This window comes from Dendropsophus ebraccatus, chromosome 7 (genome assembly GCF_027789765.1).
Source record: "Dendropsophus ebraccatus isolate aDenEbr1 chromosome 7, aDenEbr1.pat, whole genome shotgun sequence".
Classification (NCBI taxonomy): domain Eukaryota; kingdom Metazoa; phylum Chordata; class Amphibia; order Anura; family Hylidae; genus Dendropsophus; species Dendropsophus ebraccatus.
Genome location: NC_091460.1, coordinates 42,333,343 through 42,356,193, shown reverse-complemented (window position 1 = coordinate 42,356,193; position 22,851 = coordinate 42,333,343). Strand labels below are relative to the sequence as shown.

Sequence of the window (22,851 nt, the reverse complement as noted above, 5' to 3'; positions counted from 1 at the left end):
GTCAGTGCAGGTAAATAGCCGTTTCTGCTACACTATAATGCTAGAACATGATGCATCTCATGCGTAGGCTTAGAAGGAGCTAAGATTATGTATGTTTGCTGAATGTTAGCTTTAAAGCCTTAGCTTTAAAGAATAGCGGATCAATATCCTTAGGGAACTGCCAGAAAGCATCAGCCCCGCTCATATCCTTTAGTGCTTCATAGTCTTCTCTTCAAAGAAATCACTTTATTAAAGATACAGATGTTGTACAAAGTATCATGGTTTTTATAGTCCCCGAAGAGTAGAGACGTGGACTGATAAAAATTCCATCTGCTGGATATCGACACATTAAAAAAAAAGCCCGGCTTCATTTGACATTAGCATTAGCGGCCATTGTGTAAACAGCGCCAACATGTCTGGCCTTTCTGCAGGTGATGTGCACAGCTCAATATCTTCCAGTTAATTGTAGAAACTTCCACAACCTCATTATCATAGGTGACATTTATTAACATACACAGGCGAACGTTCAAGAGGGAGACGTACGACGGGGAAGTGGCATTTTCTCGGAGATTTAACATTGTGCAATTATTACGTTATGGCTGTAACTTTCCACTCGATTATTAACTATCATACCAGTCCAGGAAGAGTAAAGAAAATGAACACATGACTAAGAAGAAGAGGATCCAGACCCGGAAACCGGCATTATTCTTAATAGCCTGCAATAAAACACAAGAAAAAGGAGATGAATGAAGAAGATGAATGACAGCAGGCCTATAAAACCAAATGTGAAGTGTATCTCCAGTGATCTATGTAAAATCCTCTAAGTGTAGGTATGTAAATCAATACTCCTAATGTGGAAAAACTGAGTTCTTTATGCTTTATTAGCTTCATTCACTTGCAGGCTGAACACTCCAATCGTTTTAATATGGTGACATTAATTAATAGAGCCCTTTACTCTCTCCCTGCTGATGTCAGCAGCACCAAAAATAGCCTGAATGTTTTACCTCAGTGTCTTCCAACCTGTGGACCTCCAGCTGTAGAGCCACAGCTGTGATGGGACACAGTCTTACCCCCAAACATGGAAGTGCAAGCGGTCTGTCTAACTTTCTAATCAAGTCCTGTGATTACTGCAGCCTCAACACTGATTCAAGCAATATTTGGGAGTGTACTCAGAAGAAGGAGGTGAGGAGTGGCAAGTGTAAGGGGCCTATTCAATGGAGCGATAATTGGCCGTTTAACATGGCTGTCCATGCAGCCCTTGTTAAACGATAATCAGGCTAAAGAATAGTTCGGCGTTCGTTTACAGTTATTATCGGGCCCCCATCAGCCCGTGTGATAAAACCCTAAGGGTCCATTTACACAGAAAGATTGTGTGACAGATTATCTGCCAAAGATTTGAAACCAAAGCCAGAAACAGACTATAAACAGATCAGGTCATAAAGGAAAGACTGAGATTTCTCCTCTTTTCAAATCCATTCCTGGCTTTGGCTTCAAATCTTTAGCAGACAATCTGTCAGATAATCTTTCTGTGTAAATGGACCCTATTGTGTGCTGGCAGGCCAGTAGAAACACTGACCATGACCAGGCTGCAGCTAAACTCCATGGGTTCCCAAATTTCTATTTCTCACACTGTCTCAAAACTACAATTCCCATATATTTTTTTTAAATCTTTCACAAACAAACACACACACACACACACAGACATACATACATACATAGTGCACTTAGTAAAATAAGCTACATTACTGCATCTTATACCGCTGCTTTGTTATATGCTTGGGTGGACAATGGGCATCCTAAGGCTGCGGAATCCAGCTGTGATATCTGCCTCTGCAACCTCCACAGCTACCCCATTTCCCTGCATGATTTTGGCCAAACACGTCTCCATCCTTTTTTTTTCTCCTCTGTTTATCTCACCCCTGCTCCAATGATATAAAATGTGCAGCCAAAGCCAATGTACACAATACCTGGTGCAGAAGTCAGGCCTGATAACAGTGATCCTATGCCTATGGCTGCTTTGTCTGGTCTTGTGGAATCAGCAGGTCAGATTTGCTGAGCTGCTTGTGATTTGCCCAGATATTACATAGCAGTGTGTCTTCATTTGAGCCCGTGGCTCCCGCAGAGCTGGGATTCTCCTATCTGAGCAAGCAGAGACTGGCAATGAAGTGCACAGTCAATGACAGTGACTGAGCGGGTTTTTCACGCTGGAGATATAAAGCATAGTGCTGTAGATTCACAGCCCTGATGGCTGGAGACAGCTGTCATCTTTATAGTCTACTCATCCATCACACTCGCCTCCTCGATCCATGCGCACCTTCGTTTATTCAGTAGAGGCTTTTAGGGAAAGTGGGATTTCATCCCCATAAATTAATAGCGGCGGATTTATTTCCGTCACACATTAAGGTGTTACTTTTAACCTCATTCATGGCTCTGCAGGAGTGAGATATGTCAGCTAGCCAGGAAATTACACTGAGAAGTGCTAATATGACCTTAGGGAGAAATCGGAAACCATCAGTAATAAGTAAACTGCTATTACACGTAGGCTGTCAGAGATAGAGCACAGGGGGTGAACAGAGAAGGAAGATGTGGTGAGATGTAAAAGAGGGTCCGACAATACCAACACAAATGGAAAATCAAGTCACGAGGCTCTGTATATATCACAGTGAACGAATAAAGACTGTTGGCAAGGGGCGCATATAGCTGCACAATATAGCGGATCATGAGCGGATTTCTGATAATCAGGCAGCAAGTAGACAGTTCTTTAAAGGGATTCTCCGGAGACACTTTTTTAATCATTATATTCTTTAATAAAGTTATATTTGTAATACAACTCATTAAAATAAATGTAAACTGTTTCTTAATGTATCCACTTTGCTCAGTGGCAGCAGTAAGGGACGACACGGGCCCCTCAGCCTGCCACTATTGCTGAGGCTCTAGCAAAGACTGTGGCTGTGGAGAGGCTGCGGCACTCTGCTATAGTGATGGGCAGCTTCCTCTTAGTACTGTATATTCTAATAAAATACACAGTGCCATAAGGGGAGGGGGGGTTCCTGCTCCAGTTCCTGACATTAATGTTGGTGACAGCAGAGGGTCCTGCATCATCCCTTACTGCTGCCACTCAACAGAAGTTGATATATAAAACACCAACAAAATAATATAACTTTATTAAAGTAACATTAAAAAAACAAAAACTACAAAAAAAAAAAAAAACAACACTCGAGTACCTTCCCTTTAAAGGGAACTAATCACCAGAATAATAGATGTAACGCTAACCAATTGTGCGAATACATCTCCTAACACACTTCCCAAAAATATATAGCTTGCCTGCGTCCCAGTATAACCCTCAGAAGTCCCACACTGTATGCAAATATGGGTCAATTTGGACGTTTCCCCTCTTCAAAGTAGTTACAGTCCCTGGGCAGGCCATCTCTGTAACCATGCCTCTTTGGGAGTGATTCACAGCGCTGTATCACCAATACGTCACAACAGAGGCGTACCTAGAAATGGCTGGGCCCCATAGCAACATTTTGATTGGGGCCCCCCCTCCGACTGACTACAAACCCATCAAGTGTAGTCATAACCTTTAACATTTAACTGCAAGTGCTCGTCGGGAGGGCTTGCAGTTAAATGGACATTTGCAGCACCATGAAGGCCAGTGTATTGCAGGAGTGGGTCACTGGGCCCCTGATGCGACGGGCCCCGTAGCAGTCGCTATGACTGCTACTCTGGTAGTTACACCCATGCGTCACAAAGTGGCAGGCCTGGATTGGAGCATGGAGGACATGCAGTACAGTGGCATACTATTCCCACTGTACTGCACAATCAGGGCTGGCCCCACCGAGGACATGGCTACATTGAAAAGTGGAAAAACCCAGATGACTAGTTGACCCACAGTGCATACAGTGTGCGTGTGTTTTTTTTCAAATACGTTTGCAGGTTATATTGGGCACATTGAAGCAGGAAAACTAGATAAAGCAATTTTTCTGATGACTGGTTTTTCTTTTAGTATATGTGTTGGAAGAAGGAATATGGGCAAGTAAAGGAATGTGAATTATTTTTGGGGGTACAGAAGCAATTGTCTGCATTTCTATGATTTCTTATAGGAAAATTTGCTTTGGTTTCAGGCTATGTTCACACTACTTATATGTCTGGCCGCGAAAATATTTTCGCGGCCGGACACATACGTGTTAAACTCCGGCCGGGGATTTACGTAAGTTGCAGCCGGCTACGTACGGTCCGCGAATTTACGCCAGTAGTCTACTTACGCTTCCCGAGCGCCGTACGTAGCGATCTGACAGCGCTCTTTTACTTGGAAATCTTCGGCTAGCCCCGGACACCCCACAGAACCTTTTGGATCGGCACAAAAAGCTGCAAAAATGAAGAAATCACCACTACGTACAGGACCGCATGAAACGCTACGGGCGTAAGTTACAGCATTTCCGTCCTCAAACAATGGTCTGGTTCATTTTTTACGGCGCCGCATACGATCCTGGCGTAAGTTCTTACGTAGTGTGAACTGTGCAGCCGTAGATCGTATACTTTCCATTGTACGCAAACTAGGTAAATCTCCGGCCGCTTATTCACAGAACGCGCTACGGCCGGAAACTTACGTAGTGTGAACATAGCCGCCGAGTGGATTTGGATTACAAGCACAATCCCGGAATGAATTATGCTCGTAATCCAAGGCACCACTGTGTATATTTATATTAGAGTTGGATGAAAGTAAGAATGAAGCTATGATGAATGAGACACAAACATAACAAAGTAGCTCCTATATTAATTGAGGCTTTCAGCAGTGCGTTGCTGGTTATGTTCCTGGGTGATAAGCTTCAGCAGGAAAACACAACGTTTGCGATAAAGGAAACATTCAGACATCTGTCTGTGGAGTGTCTCCAAGGTTATTGCTTATAATGGCAGTGTTCCAGTAGGTGCCAGCAATCACTGCTCGGGCAGGTATAGCTGGTGTGTAAAGTGCAGTATAATTGTATGTTCTGGGAATCGTGCAGCCTCCATGCACACACACAACATAATGCATTTCCAAGTAAGACGCGGTTCCGGCTGATTACCCTGAAATGTGCGAATCGAGGATTAATGGTTTATTATGCGGAGTGCAGAAGGCATTGGCTGCTGTGCGACAAGTGGGAGACGGCGACACTCAGAAACACACACGTATCACCTCACCCTCCCCGCCATGTAAACATGATTACAGCTCCGATGGCTTTAGCCAGGGATATTACCTCTCGTATATCTTCGTTTCCTTCTTTGATATTTTCTGTGGCGCCCACCACTAGCTGATGGATATTGTCAATCTCTGTTTCCTGCCAGATGAGAGGAAGAGAAATTATTATTAACCCCTGAGATGCCCACTGTGTTCTTCTTTCATTACTATGGCTATAATAACCTCCGTGCACAAAGGGTCAGAAGCATAAAGCGTACATTATATTATCAGCCATTATTTTATTATGCTTCTCGTATGTTGCTCACCCTGTTACTTTACCTAGATTCTACAGCTATGGTAGTAAAAGACCAGAGAGCACACAGTGTGAGCCCGGACAAGCTCCTCTGATCCTTCACTGCCTCCACTATGCCCATTCAGCTAAAAACTTAAAGGGGTTGTGTCACAAAGAGAACTAGGTGAATTATATAAAATAAAACATACCACTTAAAATGTACCATTTGATAGACATAGACTCTCTAATCCCCCATGTGCTGCTTTTTATTTATTTTTATTTTTTTTTAATTTTTCGTGCAGGATTCAATCCCATGTGCTGCTTTTTTGATAACCTGTTGCCCTTGGTTAAACCCCGTCAGGCATCCACTAGGCTGGATTCTCAGTTCAATTGCAGTCACCTGATCTGTCCCATTAGTACTGGCAGTTGGTTTTCACATCACATGGGAGCATGGGGGATTGTGGGAAAGTGTCTGCACTGTTGCATGGCACCCACAGGGTCACAGATTAGAACACATCCATCAGGAAGAAAAATGGAACCGTAAAAACAGCATATTCATGCTCCTTTACATATATGTATGTGAGCAAAATCAGATTTTACCTTCTTTGCTTCGTGACAGCACCCCCCTTTAAATAAAAAAGACACAAAATGGTTGCTAGGGAGGTGCTTCCTGGCAACCTCATGTTAAAGGCTGCAGTTGTTAGGCAGCATATCCCTGGCAACTAGTCTGAATGACAGGTGTTTAGCTGGATTGGATCCAAGCTTAAAAGGAATCTCTCAGCACCCGGACCCTACCCGAGGTGCTGACAGTGTGCTGTAGCTGGCACTGACTTAGTGAGTATTATACCTTTTGGTAATTTGTCTGTGCAGTACATTACGTGCAATCTTGGGTCTCCTACTGTAATAAAGAGTCAAAAAGGAGTTGTGGCTCAGCGTTTGTGCTGCACTCTGGCACACCTCACCACTGCTTCCTCCTCTCTCTTCTTCATGAATAATTTCTGCTGCCCAGCCTCCTGCTCGCTCAGCAGTCTGTCAGTGAGTGTTCATGTAAGACATAAATTGCCTACAGAGTACTGATCTGCAACCAGATAATGTTGAATCACCTAGCCTAACTGGGTCAGAGCTGTGGCCTAAGGAAAAATCACTTGCCAATAACCTTTTTTTCCCAGGTTTAATTCCTCTGATGGAAATGAAATATTTTTATTTTTCCCATCACTGTATTAACTCAAAAAAAAACAAACTAAATTTAAAAACTAATCTGAACTGGATTGGGAATTCTTTGCACTTTCTAGACAGGTAATTTACCCCTAGACCACATCTCCAACACAGGCTAGGAGACTCAACTATCTCTGATTGCAGATCAACCCTCAGTTGACAGATACTGACTGACAGTGAGAGTGAGCAGGTCGTCAGGCAGCATTGATTATTTATGAAGAAGAGGGAGGAGAAAGGAGTGGTGAGGTGTGCCAAGTGCTGCACAAACGCTGAGCCACAACCCTTCTTTGATTCTTCATTACAGTAGGAAACGAGATTGTGCATAATACACTCCACTCCGGACATATTAACAAAGAGTATCATGTTCACCAGGGGACTGCCAGCTACAGCACACTGTAAGCACCTGTGGTAGAGCCCAGGTGCTGACCGATTCCCCTTAACAGAATGAATAAAGTATCTTGGAAGCAGGTACATTGCAGTACTCACCATCTCAGGCTCTCCAAGTAATCTTTTGTAGACATAGCACCCGTTGCCTCAGTAAAAACGGTCGACGCATAGCGCCCCCTCCAATAACAGTTGTAGACACAGAACCCCGCCCCTCAGTAACAGGTCCAAATACAGGGTCACCAATAACCATGATAGACGCAAAGGCCCCCAATAACACTGATGGACGCAATAGTCCCCAATTAACAGTGACGGACACAATGGTCCCCAGTAGCAGCTAATGGTCGCAGCGCCCTCAATCAGTAGTAGTAATAGGTGCAGTGGCCCTTATTAACGGTAATGGACGCAGCTCCTTCCCATAAAAATAAAGGAGGCCAGATATCAGTGAACAATGTAGCCCCCCCCCTAAATAAAAATGATGGACACAGTACACTTCCCATAACAATTATGGACGCAGTGCCCCACAATAACAGTGAGGGACACAGCGTTCCCCCATAAGTTAGACAAGCACAGCATTCCCCCATAAGAGTAAGTACAGTTTCCTCATTGGGAGGTGACTTTAGGAATATTTAGGGAATTTTTTGTAATATAAAGGGGAAAAAGCTCCTTTAAAACAAGGCACACCGTTCGATGTTCTGCCACAAAGACACAGGAGGCCTAATTTCTCAGCCGACGAGCTGGAGGCACAGAAGATGTGACTAGAGGAACGGCCGCTCTCCGATAAGGCGGCAGCTTCATTAACTGCAAAGCTGAACATTACTTTACACGCTCAATCTGCTTGTGCTATACTTACTAGCAATGAGGGATTAATTTAGTACTAGTACAGATGAGACGCACTTCTAGCATTAAGAGGCACATAACTAGGTACCTCCAGCAGAGCCGGGAAATGGCTCGATGCAGTAATTATCAGAACGGTAATAGCCAGATGTCCACGTTCTGCCAAATCCACTGTTAACCATTTACCTGTCAAGCTGTTAAACTAGCATTTTCCAACCTGTGAGTCTTCAACCATTGCAAAACTACAACTCCCAACATGCCTTGACAGCCGAAGGCCCTCGGGGTGTGATGGGAGTTGTAGTTTTGTAACAGCTGGATAGCTGCAGGTTGGGCAATGCTGTGCTAGACAATGCTAATGGTTCTTAACAGATTTATTTCTCATGTAGCTAGTAATAACGACAGACGGGATTAACCGTTTAGGTAGAATCGTCCATTCTCCGTACTGTCTCCAATGTGGTGTTCAGCTGAATCTCTGAGACATAGAAAGGTTAAGACATGCTGCCTGGCAACCCCAAGGACGTAGCCATCAAGCAGTGAATCCCTAGCAACCAGACTGTTTCACGTGACCAGTGGATCATCGTGATTTTCACAAAATAAAAATCTTCTACCCCAGCATCCTCTACACCAATAATCCAGAGTATAATCTACAATATCTTAACATTGGCCAGTAATCCAGAATGGTTTTTTCAAAAGGCCAAAACCTTATCTGGAACCGAATTCGTGTGATGGGGTGGTGGATTTGCAGTCCACCATATGTTAAGCACAGTGGCCATTTCATGACCATCACCAAATCTTCTCAAACAGGTTTCACCTGTATCTGATAATACTCATTGATCCTGGAGCAGTCATTTACCGTTATATGGCGGCCATCCACTGAATTTCAACATTGTGTGAACAGAGCCTTTCTGTGTTTTTAATCCACTCCTGGTTTTGGTTGCTATGAGGACCTGACATGAGGACCAAATACAGCCTGAAATATACTGTGTGTGAATCCAGCCTTAAGCAGCACAGTTTCTACCTAAAACACCAATAAAATGGTATCTGAGGCTCCTGCAAGTAGAAGGCCCTTTTTCCTATCTAAACAAACAGAAAGAAGGAAGGCAAAACATTTAAATTGAGAATGATCCATAGTGTTAAAAAAATAAATAAATAAATAAATTGTTTGGCCATATCGCCCAGCCCTTTATAGAGGCATACAGTACAGTTTGCATGTGCAGTTATATGCTAAGGACCTATTTAGGTGGCAGAATTTTCCTTGATGAAGCTGGATGTTTTTTTGTTTTTTATTTTTTTACCTGGGTAAGCACCTTCTCTGTGAATATTTCTTGGAGTCTGGATATTTCAACCACCTTCCCTTCTATTTGCCTACAAAAACAAACAAAAAAGTCTTGAGTATAATAAAAGAGGATTACAGCCCAACAACAATTGTCAACGTACATTTCTCTCAATATAAAAGGCTTTAAACATGCATTGCCATAAAATTCCATGAAGATAAAAAAGTAAAACATAATAGAAGAAGCCAAAAGAATGAAGTGCTGGAGACGGAGGCTGAGCATTACTAGAATACCTGGGTGACTGTGTCAAAGGACAGATAATATGATGAACCCAAGTCCATTACTGGTCTGATTTGTGGACTGTAGGAACTGATTTGCCCTCGCTTAAAGCGACTCTGTACCCACAATGTGTCCCCCCGAACCACTTGTACCTTCGGATAGCTGCTTTTAATCCAAGATCTGTCCTGGGGTCCGTTCGGCAGGTGACGCAGTTATTGTCCTAAAAAACAAATTTTAAACTTGCAGCCCTGTGTCAAACGGCCGGGGCTTACAGTATCTGTGCCCTAACTTTGCACCACCCCTCCTCCCCACCCTCTTCATCATTAGGAATGCCCCTAGAACATTTTTGCCTGTCTGAACATTGCACAGGTGCTTTAATGATCCAGCATCACCTGCCGAAACGGACCCCAGGACAGATCTTGGATTAAAAGCAGCTATTTTAAGGTACAAGCGGTTTGGGGTGGGCAGATTGTGGGTACAGAGTCGCTTTAATTCCGCCCCCTAAAGTGCATGTATATGTTAACACAATGAGGGAGATTTATCAAAGGGTGTAAAATTTAGACTGGTGCAAACTGCCCACAGTAACCAATCACAGCTCCTCTTTTATTTTACCAGAGCTAAAAGCTGAGCTGTGATTGGTTGCTGTGGGCAGTTTGCACCAGTCTAAATTTTACACCCTTTGATAAATCTCCCCCTATGAGGCTATGTTCAGACGCTGTAAGAGACCAGCCGTTCCGTGACCTGGCCGGGTCATGGAACAGTTGGTCTCAGAAAAGATCATCCCGGCCGATACGATCTTTAGCGCCGCTGACTCCCCACTGCACACAATGGAACATGCGGCCGGAGTGACATGTCAGTTTCTCGCGCCGCCGCTAGGAATTCCGGCCGAAGTGTATACTATGTGTATACATTGCGGCCGGGATTCCCCCAGCCTTCAGCACAACATAAGTTCCGTACTAATCACGGCCGTGATTACTGCGGAACTTACCTTGTGTGAACACGGCCTTAGACTGTAAGCGTTGCTGAGACAGAGACAGCTATTTGTCTGCAAGACAAAGTGTAGGAATAAAGGAGAAATCTTTCCGAAGCTCCTATATGTATAGAGGAGGACAGGCTTGTAGATTTCCATGTGGAATTAATGCAACATATGGTGATAATGAGCAAATTTTGCATTAATTTACTGCCAAGTCTAATAAAAAAAAAAAAAGCTGTAAACCTGAAGTACAAGTGCATCCAATATGCTAATAAATCCATCAACCATTACAAATGTATTTATAGCTTTGCCGGAGTCTTCATCATCTGTGGAGCTATGAAGTATGCTACTTATCAGCACCTTAGTAGAATACATTAATATTAAGTAATAAAACAGGAAAACAATAAAAACAGAACTTACATGGAATAAAGCCACGTAGAGGAACTTTTTCTAGGTAGAACCAGCTAGCACTGTACTAGGACTCAGGAGTATAGCTGATGTTAACTCAGTCTAAAGCTGGCCATACACTTCTGAATGTGACACCCATCTCTCTTACGCCCTATTCACACATCCTGTTCCTGTCCGCAATTGCGGATCCGCAGAAAGATAGGACCAATGTATTTCAATGGACCCATACACACATCCGTGTTGTGTACTGGGCTGCAATCCGTTCCGCAAAAAAAAAAAAAAAAGGACAGGCCCTAGTACGGACAGTAACTGACACACCCAATACAACTCTATGGGGTCCTTTTTTTTTTACGGATGCAATACGGACTGAATTTGCGGATTGTTACTGACTGAAATTTGCGGATTGGAAAAATATACTGACGTGTGAATAAGGCATTACTCCTACATGCACATGCTCTGGTCAGTCGGGGCTATCTACTCTGCATGGGGAGTGAGCGGCTCCCAGACTCCTCTGACATCGGAGCATCTCTGCAGAGTGCAATAAGAATCAGCCATTTTGAACTCCAACATCACCCAACATACATTAGATCACAGGTGTCAAACTGCAACCTCCAGCTGTTACAAAACCACTATTCCCATCATGCCTAGACAACTAATACTTTGGCTGCCCATGCATGATGGAAATCATAGTTTTGCATTAGATGGTCAACATCCCATATCTTCGAGCACAGGTGGTAGGGTTTTTTCCAGCCATTTATTTTGTCATCCAGCAGCGCTTGTTACTGTCATCCGGGCGTATGACACCGCTCTGTTGTGTTTCGCACAGGATATAACTGTATATGGAGGTTACATCTGTGCTTGTATCTGATCTAGTCTACACTACAATGTATTTTATATGGACCTTTTTATGTAGCTTATTATATAAATACGGCTCAGTGATCGTAAACCCATCACCTTTAATGGCTGTGTGCGTCATAGTAACTATTTCTCTTCTTTGCTCTAAGGCATTGAAAATTGAAAAACCTCTAGCACCTCTGCAAATAGTCTTGATTCTGAATATTCTTCTACTTGGTGTATGCAGAGCTATGAGTCTTCATGGTTCTAGACTACAAACCAAAAACGTATATAATAAAGTGGTTTAACAGTTTAACAGATTAACTGGTTAGAACCCCCCTCCCCCACCCACTTTCAAACAGCAATGGAAGCCACACAGGGGACACCAGTTCTGGGTTGCCATTGCTTTTCTTGTACTGCACCACCACCCTGCTCTACTGAGTGCTGACTTTAAAATCATGTTTTTAATAGTCCCTTTAAATTGTATGGGTATCTGGGTTGAGGTGATGGCTAGGTGCCCACCTAGGGAACCACTGCCTACCCAACCTGAGGGGATGGCACTGCTGGTGACTGCAAGCAGTAGGGAACTTGGGCTGGCGAGTACCACTTTTATCTGTCTGTCCTTAGGATAAAGCAGCATTTGAAAGCTGTGGTAGAGCAAAGAGCCATTGGTTCCGTGCCCGATCCCTTACTCTTGTATGCTGGAGGCTGCAGAGCAATTTAGACCCTGGGACGGGCATGTGTGATGACGTTTCTGAACCAGAGTGGATGAAAAAGACGAGTTTGTTGCTTGGCGTAGGGACAGGGCGAAAGGGATTTTTTTTTTTTACTTTATATTTTTTATCATGTTGGCATGGGGAGGGGCTTAACTATCTACTGGCGAAAACTATATACCCAGTGGGAGAAACTACCAACCTACTGGATTGGTCTACTTCAAAATAGGAGTGGTAACAGTGAGCACCCCTAATGGTGTGTGCAAAGAAACACTACGGGCGGCATTTATTTAGTCTGGTGTTAAAAATGTCCCCGCAGATTTATGTAGAGGTGCACTGCCTCTACATAAATCCCATACCCATCAGTGTGCACACAGACTGAAACCTATGCCAGCTCAGATCTGGCATAGGTTTTCTTTTCATTTTTCAGTGTGAAAAATGATAAAATTTATCGGACCCAGAGCCCACGCCCCCATTCCGCCATGTTCTTGTGGCACAACGGGTGTAGAAGGGACAAAACAAATTACAACTTTTTTGGATAAATTGACTATCAGTAGCCTTGAGTAGGAATTGAGTGCTGGCACCCCTTAGAACACTTGTCCCATGGCAGCTGCAAGATCTTCCCAACAGATCATCCAGTGAAGAGGTTTGTGCATGTAGGTATTCATAGAGGATGGTAAACCTGTAACAGGAAGCCTGTATTGGGGAATGAATAAAAGGTCATCCTGTCTCCTTTCTTAAATGCAGCGGGGCCTGTGGTTCTGGAGGAAGGCTGAAAGAACAATCAATATTGGCAACAGAACGATCTATGAGTCAAGTTTTCAATGTTCCGCACTCCATGCACCAAGCAGCCGAGAAACACCGCCCACTCCATCCCTATTAATAGTCCTTAAGTCATATGTAGCTAATATTCATGTTCAGCTGTGTTTTCATTAATGGGAGCCATAAATTATCCTCCGTTTAGCAGACAATATAAATTGAATCCTGTTACGGGGTGAAGGAGTTTGGGTTCTGGAAATGAAATAGACGACATCTGATTTGTTCTCATGAATGAGTAGCTTATTGGAAGCCCCATAGCAGTAAGTACAGGGCAGTGCGCCGGTCACATTAACCTGTCTGTACATCGGCCTCATAAGCCAGGAATCATCTAATGATGACAGGAAATGAGCGGAAACTGTTATGAACGGGAAGCTGAGCACACGCTTCGAAGTCTGTTAAGTCATGAGGAACAAGTGATAGCTCAGTGGTTACCAGTCAGAAAGTTATACAGATTTGTAAATTACTCCTATAAAAAAACCTCAAGTCTTCCAGTACTTATCAGATGCTGTATGTCCTGCAGGAAGTGGTGTATTCTTTCCAGTCTGATACAGTGCTCTCTGCTGCCACCTCTGTCCATGTCAGGAACTGTCCAGAGCAGGAGAGGTTTTCTACAGGAATTTGCTACTGATCTGGACAGTTCCTGCCATGGACAGAGGTGGCAGCAGAGAGCACTGTGTCAGACTGGGAAGAATATATTACTTCCTTTATTTGCTTCAGATATTAACAGGAAGGTTTTCATGCCAATGGAACTGTTTAAATTAGAAGCCAATGGCAAATAACATTTGCTATAGGTAAAACCTACATTCTTCTTCTTATATAATAGTGATAAGAGCTTCAATCATCCAGATAAACCAAGCGAGGTGACGGGTATGACACATGAACATTAGTAATAGGTAGCGGAAGACCGCTATATCACCTATTACTCCAGCTTAGCCTCACACGGTGGTTACGTTAGTTGCTCGCAGCAATGTCACTGTGAAATGAATTATACGCTGGGTCCTGTGCACAAACAAGTATGATCAAAGCATCACAGAACAATGGCCTCTATGCTGGAGGTGTGCTTCATATACAAACCTCTAGTATGGCGCCTCATCTATTAACTATTGCACAGAAGACCATAAATCAGGTATAAGCAAGGATCTACCATAATGAGACACGAAAGAGGACGGGTAGTGTAGAACTGCAATCTGTACAGCCATAACTATGTATAGCAGGCACAGCGTTTTAAAGTGATTCTTTGATTTAGAGGGTCTCTCTGGGGTGTTCTTTGAATTTCCGAGTCATGGATAAATGTATGGGTAGGAACCAGGGATAACAGTGTACAAGTTTAGCTTGAAGCGTCCCTTTAAAATTATTACTATAATGTAAAAAAACTTTTGCCGTGTCACAGAGACATGTCTTGATTCATCATAGTCTGGGTGCACAGACCTCAACCAGCCAACAAAACAAGCAGGAAAAGTCCTCGGCTGAGCACTTCTCTCTTGTATCCTAACTGCTAGAGGTGCACTACATAAACTTGATATAGAATATTTCTCTTGATTAGAAACAGCAAGAAAAGCGATTAGCTGAGCTGCTCGTTTTAGCCATTGGTGGGGGTATAAACGCCCTGACTAGAGATGAGCGAACCGGGTTCGGGTTCGAGTCGATCCGAACCCGAACTTTCGGTATTTGATTAGCTGGGGCTGCTGAACTTGGATAAAGCTCTAAGGTTGTCTGGAAACATGGAGACAGCCAATGACTATATCCATGTTTTCCACATAGCCTTAGGGCTTTATCCAACTTCAGCAGCCACCGCTAATCAAATGCCGAAAGTTCGGGTTCGGATGGACTCGAGCATGCTCAAGGTTCGCTCATCTCTAGCCCTGACCGATCAAAACTTCTTACATGTCTCAGACGAATAAAAAATTTTTTCTTTAAATGATAGTAAGGCTATGTGTATACACAGTATTTTTGCTCAGTATCTTGCAGCCAAAACCAAAAGTGATTGAAAACACAGAAAGGCTATGTTTAGACACTGCTGAAATGTGGCCGCCATATAATTGCAAATAATTTCCGTTATTTCAAATCAACGGCCGTTGTATTGAAATAATGAAAGTTATTTGCCATTCAATGACGGCCAACCACTCAATAACAAAAGTGCGTGAACATAGACTTTGTGTTTTCAATCCACTCCTTGTTTTGGCTGCAAAATACTGAGCAAAAATACTGTGTGTGAACATAGCCTTACACTGTAACAGGACTAAATGCTGCAAAGACATCAGTTCTCACAAGGCCTAGCCAGACAGTGCTCGCCTTCCTAACCTATACTGTGTACACCGATCAAGTTGCAAAAGTTCCTCCAGTGCTTAGTGGGAAAAAAAGCTGTGCTGTTCCTTTAAGAGCTGAAGCAGCGGTGCTTATTAAGGCAGGCAGAATATCTAATGTAGGTATTAGGCATTCATATGCTAATCAGATTATTTGATGTCTGTGTTGGGGAGCGGAGCTGCAGGGTGTACTAAGGTAGAAAAGCTATAATTAGAACAAAAAACTAATTCCATAAACTCTATCAGGAGCTGTCAGCCCGCTTCTCCAATTTCTGCTCTAAAATTTTCTTTTTTTTCCCTGCGCAGGATTAAAAAAAAAAAAAAAAGCTGAAGATGATGTTAAAACAGGTAACGTAGAGATATAGATGTTAAAAATGACCTGTCAGCACTGCTGACACTATGTTTTAGCAAATACTTTTAGTCACCGTGTAGTAAAGGAGACTTCTTAGATGTCATTTTACTGGATGTAACGTTACTGGAGACAAGGCGATAAATGGGTTATCGTATTCTCAGACACCTATTGCCTCCATCCAACCCAGACTGTCTGATATACACTTCCCCAGTCTCTCCTTGGTATACGATTACCAGCTGACAGTGTGCAATGTATATGCCTGTGACCCCTCAAAACAGCCTTAAGCTTTTAAGGTTTCCTATAAAAAAAGTTGTCTTGAAAGTCCTCTTTCTCCCCGTACACAGAAATGTTCGGCATGGCTGAGCATTCCTGTGTTCTCCATGGGAAGTGGAGGGGTAAGGTGCAGCCAGACTTCTCTGGCTGCGGCTTATCTCGCCGAGAATAAACGGGTCGGGCAGTAATAAGTACATGCTAAAGGAACTATTACACCAAGTGATTACAGGCCGTATCTGGCTTATTATTGGCTGTTACGACCATGCAACATGAGTGGTGGCAGCAGACTATCTCCTATAGGCCCTGGACGAGCCCGTTCCGCAGCTCACCCGCTAGCTGTCGGCGTGTGTAATAGCACTGTCAGCGAGCAGGGAACGAGGAGCAAGCCAATGCCGATTTGACAGGTCAGCTCTCGCTTACCCCTCCTGATCGGCCCATGCAATAGGGGCTTAAAATGTCAGGACAGGTCCACATATATACATTTGATAACCTAAAGAAACAATGTCCTTTGTAAAAACATTTGACATGTCACCTCGACCGATCGGGAGAGCGAGCAAGGAGAAAACCTTGCTAAGCGCAATGCTATCCCGGCTCTGTCACATAAATCAGACTTACATAGGCAGTCAATTAGTCCAACTGATCACAAGACACACATCTTGCTGAAGATGTTTCTTGCCAGCCTTGACTATTTAGCAGCTGAGGATTGCCCCTATGCCTACATAGGTAGGAATTACAAACTGCATTTTCGGGCCATATAAGTAACACTCATAGCATTTACCTATATGCCTGGAAACAGTATTCTGGACATATAGCAATGTATTTATAGCAGCAGGGGTGCCTTTATAGTGATTGGTTCCCTTTAAGTCAATCCACCTTGTGCCACCAAAACAGCTGTGGCCTTTTAAGGCCTCTGTATTTGTCCTTTGGTACCAGGCACTAATACTGCAGCAGCTAATTTTTAAAGGGGTATTCTAGTTTCAGCAAAAAAAAAAAATAAAAAATCACGTTGATGCATTTAGATACAAAAAAACAAAAGGTGCAACAGCAACCCACTGGTGCAAGGGCCTACCGTATATACTCCTCCCAGCGTACACACGGTAAACACCTGCTCTGTAGGTATAATTTTTTTTATTTTTTTGTAGAAAAGTGAGGATCTTAGCAAACTATTTGATCAAACAGAGTGTACCATGTCGCCACGTTAAGGCGTCCTCGAGACATGGTCCCTACTCTAGCCTTTTCACACTAGCAATGGCCTCTCCTGGGCTGAATAAGCCTACAACTGGGCCCTTGCACCTGTTGGTTGCTGTTGCACCTTTTGTTTTTTGTCTGTACTTAAGCCACAAGCAGCGTGCAACCTGCAGTGTGAACAGAGTCATAGATGTGCTGCCAAAATTTCCCTTTTTTCTGTTGAATGTGGGGTGTGTGGCTACCTCCTGTTGGCTTGCACTCCACCCATGTCCCAAGGCTGCTATAAAAGGAGATCATTTGGTTCCAGTTCTGCCCAGTTGTAGGCTTTTTCAGCCTAGTAGAGGCCATTACTAGTGTGAAAATGCTAGAGTAGGGACCCTGTCTCGAGGACGCCTTAACATAGCGACATGGTACACTCTGTTTGATCAAATAGTTTGCTAAGATCCTCACTTTTCTAAAAAAAAAAAATTATATTTTAATTTTTAATATCTACAGAGCAGGTGTTTACCGTGTGTACGCTGGGAGGAGTATATACGGTAGGCCCTTGCACCTGTGGGTTGCTGTTGCACCATTTGTTTTTTGTCTGTACTTAAGACACAAGCAGCGTGCAACCTGCAGCGTGAACAGTCATAGATGTGCTGCCAAAATTTCCCTTTTTTTCTGATGCATTTAGATACCACATGATTTATTACATCAAAATAAAGATCATTGAACAATTTTACCTTACTTCATCGCACAGACTGTTCATCTCACTGACAAGTCTCTGGTTCTCCTGTTCAAACTGTAAGAAAACAGAAAATATGTGCATTATGGTTTAATATTGAACAATGAAAAAGCTGCAGTATTTGATAGGAGGGGACAGAATGTATGGTAACTTTATGGGGGGAAAAATGTGTCTCCATGGTAACAGACTACAAACGTATCCTAGCTGGCTAATCACAAAATCATACTTATTACCAAATTTCCATCTGATGAATTTGGAAGAAGCAAGAAATAATAACATGTTCAGACTACACAGTTTGTTTGTAGTCTGTTACCATGGGCACACAACAGCTGTAGACACAAAACTTTTTTCTAATGAGGACCATTTGCATTGAAGCAGATTTATTTTTATCCGATACTTTCTGTATTTACAAGTAAAACATCACTTGAAAAGCATTTCCCCCTGCCTGCGCTTGCATCAGAACAATCTCTCAGCACATTTTGGCCGTACAGCACTCATTCAGACAGCCGCACACTTGGTTAAAGTCTGGGTGGTAGAAAAGCAATCAACGCTGCCGACAGCAGCTGACATTAATCTTTAAAAATCAATTTAGCATGTAAGATTTGTCTTCGGGAATAAAAAAAGATATCCAAAAAGAGCAGATCCCTCATCTGAAAGGATTATGGAAAGTATATGAGAAAGATGTATCAGCCTGCGCTAAAACATATAATCTTTTACATATTCACTCTCTATGCTCCAACCAGGCGCGACAAATCATTGTTCTAGTATTAACTACAATGTGAACAAGGTCTGGATTCTTAGTATCCTTAAACCTATTGATTTTTATACACCGGCCTCCTGATTTATGCACACAAGTGTGGAGCAGATGTGACAAGAAACTGCGTAGAAAGGTTTAAACCGACAGGCGCAACCAAGGATATCCAAAAACTATATTAAAAACATAACTGCTACTGCTATGTGTGAATGAGCAGATACAGCGTTTAAGTAGTAAAACCACTAAAAATGTATTGTTAAAAAACACATGTAACGCATTTCAGCTCCTGGTTTTCATTCTATAGCCTACATCAGGCAAAAAAAAAAAACAGGTCTCATGAAAGCTCCAGAACAAAAAACAGGAGCCGAAACGCATTGCATGTTTTTTTTATTAATACATTTTTTAATGGTTTTACTACTTGAACGCTGTATTCGCTCATTCACACATAGCAGTAGCAGTTGTGTTTTTTACTTTTTGAATATCCTAGAGCTGGTTGCGCCTATCAGTTGGAGGAACTTCGTGGGCTAGGTCCAGGCTAAAGAAGTCTAGCCTTTACTGTTTCGGTGTAAGGGAGAGACATATCAAGTCCGATGGGGCAGGACAAGCCATCAGGGACCATCCCAATGACTCCTGGTTCAGGCATGACAGGGTCCCTTTAAAGTGTCTTACCTATATTGTGATCATATTATCACGATATGCCTTTAATTTATGATCAGTGGGGGTCTGACCTCCAAGACTCTTAGTAATCCAGAGACTAAAAGTGGTGTTGTAGCACTGCACTCTCATTGGTCTACCCAACGCTGTGCAAGAAACTGCAGTCATCCCCACTTATTTGTTCCCTGGGTGACCAGTGCACCTCTTTGTATCACCACGTAATCAGTGCTAACAGAGTGCTTCTACCTAGAGCCACAGAGAAAGATGATGAGGGTATGGATTTATGCAATACACTTTTGAGAGCCTTCAATGTATCCATATAAATAGATAAAAAAAGCTATATGTTTAATACAAGCTATATAAAGACCTACTGTATGTGGTAAGCTGCCCCTAGTGGGGTCTGTCAGCAGAGTTTGTGGACTATCTGCTGCTCTGCCAGGATAGCCTTTTTTCTGCAAGACTCCTAGACAACCCAAGAAAGTATACAGTTGCATGAAAAAAATTTAAAAAAGTAGATTTTTGTATTGTATAACATCAGAATGTGATGTATTATTGTAATACTGTCTGTATACATTTACAGAGTCCACAGGCAATTTTCTCCAAGCATCAGTGCTTACGGCTATAATGGCCACCATTAGTTACATGGTGTAATGATGTAATGGCGGCCATTTCTTACTGTTGCCTTTGCAAAAACAGAGAACAACAAAACAGATATCAGTAATTACTGGCTTAATAGAAGTTTTACTAACGTGACAGATGCTAGGGAGTATCAGGGCCCATACCTGGATGCTTACAATAAACTTACTCTTCTCTATATACAGTGGTTTACATGAGCACATACTCCCACCTACCCTAACATTCTGATGACCACTTACCTGACAATCTAACATGCAGACAGCAGCAGTGACCAGTTAAAGCAGTGTATGTATGGTTCCTGTATGTAGTTATGCTTTATGGTGCCACCACCTTTGCGGCTTTCCTGTTTTGTTGTATTAAAAAAAGTCTAGTAGGATGATGACTCTTAACAGAGACTGGGATAGAGGTTCACCGTCCAGCAGAGAAATATCCGTAAACAGAGACTGGGATGGAGGTTCTCCTTTCAGCAGGACAATGACCCTAAACAGAGACTGGGATGGAGGTTCACCTTTCAGCAGGACAATGACCCCCAAACAGAGACTGGGATGGAGGTTCACCTTTCAGCAGGACAATGACCCCCAAACAGAGACTGGGATGGAGGTTCACCTTTCAGCAGGACAATGACCCCCAAACAGAGACTGGGATGGAGGTTCACCGTCCAGCAGGGAAATATCCCTAAATAGAGACTGGGATGAGAGTTCACTGTCCAGGAGAGAAATATCCCTAAACAGAGACGGATGGGGGTTCACCCTTCAGCAGGACAATGACCCCCAGACAGACACTGGGATGAGAGTTCACCGTCCAGCAGGGCAATACCCTAAACAGAGACTGGGATGAGAGTTCACTGTCCAGCAGGGCAATACCCTAAACAGAGACTGGGATGAGAGTTCACCGTCCAGCAGGACAATGACCCTAAACAAATTGCCAAAGCTATACTGAAGGGGAAACACTTCAAGGCCTTGGGATGGCCTTGTCAAAGCTTACACCTTAATCCAGCTGAGAAAGCTGTGGTGTGACCTGAAGACTGCTGTACACCAAGGCAACTCACCTTGACGCAGTCTGAGCACTTTTACCAGGAAAAATGGGCAAAAATCCTATTGTATAGATGTGCTAAGCTAATAGCAACACACCCCAAAGACAGTATCCTGCATGACATAACTTCCAAGCTGCCGCACCGCTCCAATGATTCATTGTTCAGGCAGCATGAAAGATGACAGATTCCCTTTAAAGATCTCACTTCTTAAACAGTAAGAAAAAAAACAAAAAACCTTACATATTCATTCTTATGTGTCTGAATATATATTTGTTTATATCAGCATTGATCAATCTGGAAGTGCCACTTCAGATTTTGCTATAGAGTCCTGGATTAGTCATCATACTGCAGACCATCAATAACAGGTTATAATACATCTCAAAAAATGTTTGGTTAGTTTTTTTTTTTTTTTTTTTTTTTAACTGACTGAACTATTTGCAGAGGAGCTCTGCAGACTCCAGAACCGCCCGCTGTACGATACAGAGACACAATCCTATTTCCATGCTTTAACCTTGAAGGCAACTGCAGAGGACAAAGTACCAGATAGTCATAAAAAGGACAATTCACGGACTACAAATGTCATGAATAATCGTGTACACCAGTATGGTCAAAATATCTAGAGCCACTCCTGCAATAGCAGAATAATAGCTTCTTAAATGCCAGATAAGAGTTGTGTGAAGACAATCATTTTATTATATTATTATTGTAATATTATTCTATGCTGGTCATCAAAAGCAGGGAATGTCCGGGGCTGACCGAGGGGTCTCTGTGCCGCAGGATGAACAATTGTTCCTACACAGTGTTTTCTCTCAGAATGTTGGATATTAGGAGTGATCATAAAGCCAACCAGGGAAACTAGTGAGATTTAAAGGGACGGTCACCATTCATCTAACACGACGAATGTTTACAGCAAATCGCTGAGCATTCATCAAGGAGGGAAAGGACAAGGTGACAAAGCAACACTGTTCCTCACAGGAACTGTTCAAAGCAGGAGAAGTTTTCTATGGGGATTTGCTACTGCTTTGGTCAGTTCCGTTGTTGGACAGAGATGGCAGCAGAGAGCATTGTGTCAAAAACTACACCACTCCCTGCAGGACATACAGCAGCTGATGGGAAAACTTGAGATTTTTAAATAGAAGAAATGTATAATCTGTATAACTTTCTGGCAACAGTTGATTTATAAAAAATATTTTTTTCTGGAGTACCTCATTTATATTTTCAACAGACTATTAGCAGCCACAGTGCAAGATATTATCACATTTAATTGAATGGGACAATGTTGTAGTTCCTTGCACCAAACACTACAAATAGTATGGTAGTAGGAATGCTGGTACACAATCAGGAGGCTACGGTGCCCACAAAAGCACTGCAGTGGTTGAAAAACTGCTGATCAGAGGAAAAAGGCCATTTACTTTATATAGTTGAGCCTTTAGTTTTAAATAATGTTCCAGACAGTTAAGTTTGTAAACTATTTAATTAAAGGGGCTATCTTGTGAAAGAAAACTAACATAAATGGGGTCAAGGTGGCTGATGGCGATGTGACACAGGAAATACCTGCTCAGCCAATCAGAGGATGAGGCGGGCCACTGCTGTGGCCAGTGATTGGCTGAGCAGGCATTACCTGTGTGTCAGGATGTCACAAGAAATAAGTGACCTGCTCCATCAGAACAGCAGTGGAGTATCTGTTATTTTTATTTATTTACGTTAAGCCACCCTAATCACTTTAATGTATTGTTTTCACCATATAATCCCTCTAAAGGTTTTTTTTT

At 42.8% G+C, this 22,851-nt stretch overlaps 1 protein-coding gene across 1 annotated transcript in view; it reads right to left on the bottom strand.

The window, feature by feature from the left end:
* Nucleotides 1-205: 205 nt before the first annotated feature.
* STX18 (syntaxin 18) overlaps nucleotides 206-22,851 on the bottom strand; it is a 112,010-nt gene continuing 89,364 nt past the window's right edge. The window contains exons 8-11 of the mRNA XM_069977400.1: nucleotides 18,004-18,062; nucleotides 9,161-9,230; nucleotides 5,217-5,297; nucleotides 206-695 (exon numbers count right to left, since the gene is read on the bottom strand). Coding sequence (XP_069833501.1) covers nucleotides 600-695; nucleotides 5,217-5,297; nucleotides 9,161-9,230; nucleotides 18,004-18,062 — 306 coding nt within the window. The 3' untranslated portion in view covers nucleotides 206-599. The remainder of the gene's footprint in view (nucleotides 696-5,216; nucleotides 5,298-9,160; nucleotides 9,231-18,003; nucleotides 18,063-22,851) is intronic.